The sequence below is a fragment of the Urocitellus parryii genome, chromosome 5, assembly GCF_045843805.1.
Source record: "Urocitellus parryii isolate mUroPar1 chromosome 5, mUroPar1.hap1, whole genome shotgun sequence".
Classification (NCBI taxonomy): Eukaryota; Metazoa; Chordata; class Mammalia; order Rodentia; family Sciuridae; genus Urocitellus; species Urocitellus parryii.
The window spans coordinates 184,954,797-184,959,266 of record NC_135535.1 but is presented as its reverse complement, the minus strand read 5'-3'; the positions used below and the strand labels follow the sequence as shown (position 1 = coordinate 184,959,266).

At 53.8% G+C, this 4,470-nt stretch overlaps 1 protein-coding gene across 1 annotated transcript; it reads right to left on the bottom strand.

The window, feature by feature from the left end:
• Positions 1 to 257: 257 nt before the first annotated feature.
• On the bottom strand, positions 258 to 3,819 carry Kazald1 (Kazal type serine peptidase inhibitor domain 1). The gene is made up of 5 exons (XM_026407928.1): positions 3,733 to 3,819; positions 2,767 to 3,316; positions 1,395 to 1,555; positions 1,166 to 1,313; positions 258 to 948 (listed from the first exon to the last, which is right to left on the bottom strand). The coding sequence occupies exons 2-5, from the start codon at positions 3,293 to 3,295 to the stop codon at positions 857 to 859; spliced, it is 930 nt and encodes a 309-aa protein (XP_026263713.1). The 5' UTR covers positions 3,296 to 3,316; positions 3,733 to 3,819; the 3' UTR covers positions 258 to 856.
• Between the last annotated feature and the right edge of the window lie 651 nt (positions 3,820 to 4,470).

Below are 4,470 nucleotides of genomic sequence, written 5' to 3'. Positions count from 1 at the left end.
GATATCCTCCCACTAACCAGAAGCTTCAGGTTCCTTCCCTAGAGGACAGGGTAGGCCAGAGCTCAAGCTTTCTCTCATCTGGCAGGCATGTGCTTAGAGAGCAGGATACACAGCTCTGGAAGCCAGAGTCCCATTAGCATGAAAGGCCTCCCAGGGGTATCTGGTCTTCAAGTGCACATCTGCAAAAACTGTCTGTAGCTATGTACTTTGGTTTATAAATCTTTATTGTTGCCTATTGTGCCTAATCCTGTGCTAGGTAGGCTTTGTCCACAACAGAATGATACAAGATTTGGAGCTGGCCCTACCCCTTTTACTGCACTGAACTAAACCATGTTCAGTGTGCTCTCTTGTACAACAGATGGTGAACAACAAAAAAGAACTACAGTTAATATCTGGGTGAGAGGGAAAACTTCTGGAATGTGAGGGTTTTGTTTTGTTTTGGTACCAGGGATTGAACCCAGGGGTACTTAACCACTGAGTCAGAGCCTTGCTAAGTTGCTAAGGCTATCTTTGAACCTGTGATCCTTCTGCTCAGATTCCCTATTGGCTGGGATTATACGTATGCACCACCATGTCTGGATGGAATATGAGTTTTGAGGAAGAATAAATTGAGGCTAGGCAAAGGCTGGGAACACGGAAAACAACTGCAGGAACCAGGGTCTGTGGGAAAAGGCAGTTAGGAGAAACTGGCTAAGCAGGGATGGAGGGAAGTCTGGTGGGAAGAGGATTCTGGTATCTGCAGCTATTTCATGTATGCTCTCTGCTTGCTCGCCCCTTTCAGGTCTCTTCCAGGTCTTCTCAAGCAGGAATGAATACTATACCCACTCATCCACCCCCATAGGCCAGAGCTCTGGACCTAGTAGTAATCCTCATTCTCTTCACTCTCAGCCACCTCTGGAGCCAGGTTCAGTGATCGCAGCTGGGGAATGCCTGTAGAGTTCAGCTGATCTGCAAACACACATGTGGACAAAGGAGAGAGAACAGGGGAGAGGCTGCTGATGCACAAAGATCAGTCTATGGGAAGACCATGCTTGTGTGCACCCACATAAACATACACATGTGGATTGTTACACACATGTGGATTGTTATACACATTTGAGGGTCCTAATCCAACACCATTCAACCATCAGAGCTCAGCCTCCCACAGCCACCCGCCCCCCCATACCTGGTGTGAGCACTGTCAGGGTAGCAGGAGCCTCAACCTCACCCAGGGCATTTCGGGCAATGCAGCGGTAGGTACCCTCATCACTGGGACGCACAGCTTGGATCTGCAGCCAGCTGGTCACCTCAAATCTCTGCGGTCCACCCCTAAACTAGAGCCAGAGGCAAAGTCAGCAAGGTCATTCTAGAGAGGTCTAGGATGCTTGAGGGAAACCTCTGCTCCCTACCCCTACCTGTACAGAGATGTGGGGGTCATCGCCTGGCAGCTGGATGTCCAAGCCGTCCTTCCTCCACTCAATGGAGGCCATGGGGTAGGCAAACACCTCACAGCCAAAGATCACATCCTGCCCCGTCACATTCCAAATGTCAAATGGCTGCAACACGATCTGAGGCTCTAGGGGGTGAAGGTGGGAGGCCTGAGAACAGGATGGTGTATCTTGCCCAGCAAGGAAACAATATACCAATTCTTGTGGACATGTATTTTAAGGAACACAATATATGCTGAACCAAATACACGTCCACAAATAAAACATGGCATGTATACACAGATACATACAAATGTAGATACAGTACATATGAGGGTGCATATGCAGAATAAAGATGGACATGCACACATATACACACAGAGCACTGTACAAATTGCACAAACAAGTACACAGACCTACATCTTAGCTTTCAGGCACTCAGTCCAGGACTACTCCCTGGTCCTCATTGCACTCTGCTGGGCCCCTTTCCTGCTGTGCTTGTAACCAATACCACCCTATCCCCTTCCCTCTCTTGTAACCAGTCCCTTCTCAAAGGCCTGGAGAGCAACCCTCCCTCCATCCCAGCCTTGGCTGGGAAGGGGGACTAAAAGGGGAAGAGGACCAGCGGGGAACCTGGGCTAATATGGGAGAACCTGAAACCAAGCAGCCTCCTGGAGGCTGAGGAAATTGTTGGGACCCCCCCCCCCACTATTGTGTTTGTTTTGCCAGCAGCCCAGCCAAGCCAGAACCAGTAGTGGCTCAGGAAGCCAAAGTTGCTGAAGCCGCCAAAGAAAACTAAAAGCTTGAACGGCCCCAGTCCCCAGGGTGACTAGAGGGAAAGCTGAGAAATGATTCCCCACCCCCCTTCATTAATCCCTATTCGCAGGAGAAAGGAAAGAGGCAGGGAGTTTGGTTAACAGAGTGCTTTAAGATTCTTCCCAAAGAAATCCCTGTACTGCGTACCCACCCCCTCAAAAAACAAAACAACAACAACAAATAAGAACAAAGAAACACTGATCGCATCTCTGTTTAGCTGTCTAAGCTCCAGAGGCCTAGGAAAAGTCTGGGGGTCTTTTTAATTTTGAACCAGTTATTGACTACATGCTTCCTCCCTCCCTGCCGGTTGGGTCTGAGGATTTCAGGCAGCTCAGTATGCAAAGCTGCCAACAAAGCTCAGGACCCGCACCTTAAGGCAACTGCCTGGAGCCCGGTTGCCAGAGCAGGGTCTAACACTAGACTGGAGGCCTCCTGGGCCTCATCTTTTTCTCCCCACCGGCCACAGACCAATGCCGTCGGGGCTCCGGAAGCAGTGCCTGGAGGAATTCCCAATCCCGGGGATAGGGTCCTGGGCCGTGCGTACCGGCTTCGCAGGGCCCTGGATGCGCCACAGTGAGGTTAGTGTCGGGCCGAGCGCGGGCTGCCTCCTGCAGGCGGCAGATCTGGGCGTAGGTACGGCCGTCGGAACCGCAGAGCGGGCGTTGTGAGCGACAGGCACAGAGCGGCTCCGGCACCTCTCCGTGGCTCAGGTCGCCGCCTGTGTCCAGCCGGCACTCAAGCTGTTCGCCGCAGCGCCCATAGAAATGAGCACTGGGGTCCAGGTCGCAGAGCTGGCCCTCGAGGTTGGCGCATTCCCAACAGCAACCGCACGCGTCGTGCACCCTGCCCGCCAGGCAGCCCCGAGGCATGACGCATTCTTCTAGCCGGCAGGGAGCGCAGCCCTCGCCCTCCGCTAGCAACCGCAGCCAGCCGCGCCGCAGGTAATCCGGGCCTGGGGACGGCCTTGCGCTGATCGGTGGTGGCATCCACCCCACCAGCAGTAGCAGTAGAAGGGGCAGCGCCAAGGCAACTGCAGCATGCTTAGCTGGAAGCCCTGTGAGCACTCGGGGCATCAGAGCGTTGGTGGCACCCTGCTAGAGAGGGAAGCTAGGTCAAGAAGTTGGAAACAATGCCTATGCGTAAAGACTAGCCTCACTGTTCCTTATACCAAAGCTTGATCCTAGCAATATCCTCTTCCCTGCTACCTTGGAGTTCCCTAACAGATGTCTAATAATCCCTAGCGGTTATCCAGTTATGCCGGTTGCAATTGATCGGGTTGCTTTTGGGGCCTGGGGAATCAGGAAAGGAGAGATGATGGGAGATAAAAGGGCTCACATGCGCGCACACACCCACAAACACCACCAGCACCACTTCCATATAACACCCAACTTTGCAGCTCCTTGTTCCAGAAATGGATGAGAACGGCCAGCTCCAGATGTAAGAAGCTATTAAAGGGGGTTGGGAAGGGGAGGGATGCCCCTCGCGCGTGGCCAGGGGCTAAGGGACTCACCTATTGTCCCGGACTAGGCCCTCAGGAGCAGCTTGGTGAATCCAGTCGGAAAGAGCAGGAGGTGGAAACAGTAGAGGTGCACAGTCCGCTGGGCCCACCTGCCACCTCTGCTCCCGCCTGAAGCCAGAAGATTTCCGAGAGCCCAAGGGCTTGGATTCGAAAAGCAGCTCCTCCACCCCTTTTCCCCGCCCCTCGACGTCGCGTACCCTCCTTCCCCCTGATTCTGAAGCTGCCAATTTTATGCAGCCGCACGGGACCGTCCCGGGCCATTTCCTTCCAGCCTGGTCCAAAGCCACAAAGAGAGAGCAGAAGAGCCGTAACTAGACACCGAAGCTGGGAAAGAAGGAAGAGTGTGAGAGCTGGAGACTGGGAGTGGGGGTAGAAGGATGGATGGGAAGTTCAAAGTTTGGCTTAACGTCTTGGTCCTGTCCCATCTGAGTTTACAGTCCCAGGGGGTGGTTAGAGCAGCTGCTCTGGTGCCAAGGCATTTCACGTCGATGTCTGGGTGCACCTAGAAGGCAGGGTAAGCCAACATCGTCTCCCCGCAGCCTTGGGCTGGCTTTCCCGGAGGTGGTCGTAGCGTAGCCTTGCCCACCCGGTTTCTGCACTCAGGCACGGACCGCTCTTGGCGTTTACTTTTGACTGCCTACAACTGGCCTCCTCCCTACCCACTTCCGGCAGGTGCTTCAGTCCAGGGATGAGAGGGGTGATTAGAGGTCGGAGCTAACTAGCTGCTGC

What these genes read in the sequence shown, in the direction of transcription:
- Kazald1 (XM_026407928.1), bottom strand. Translation starts at nt 3,295, where the DNA reads ATGCCCCGAGTGCTCACAGGGCTTCCAGCTAAGCATGCTGCAGTTGCC. An exon ending in TCCAGGGCCCTGCGAAGCCG is followed by an intron (nt 1,556 to 2,766) that starts GTACGCACGGCC and finishes TTCACCCCCTAG; the next exon opens with AGCCTCAGATCGTGTTGCAG. An exon ending in CCTGACAGTGCTCACACCAG is followed by an intron (nt 949 to 1,165) that starts GTATGGGGGGGC and finishes GTGTGTTTGCAG; the next exon opens with ATCAGCTGAACTCTACAGGC.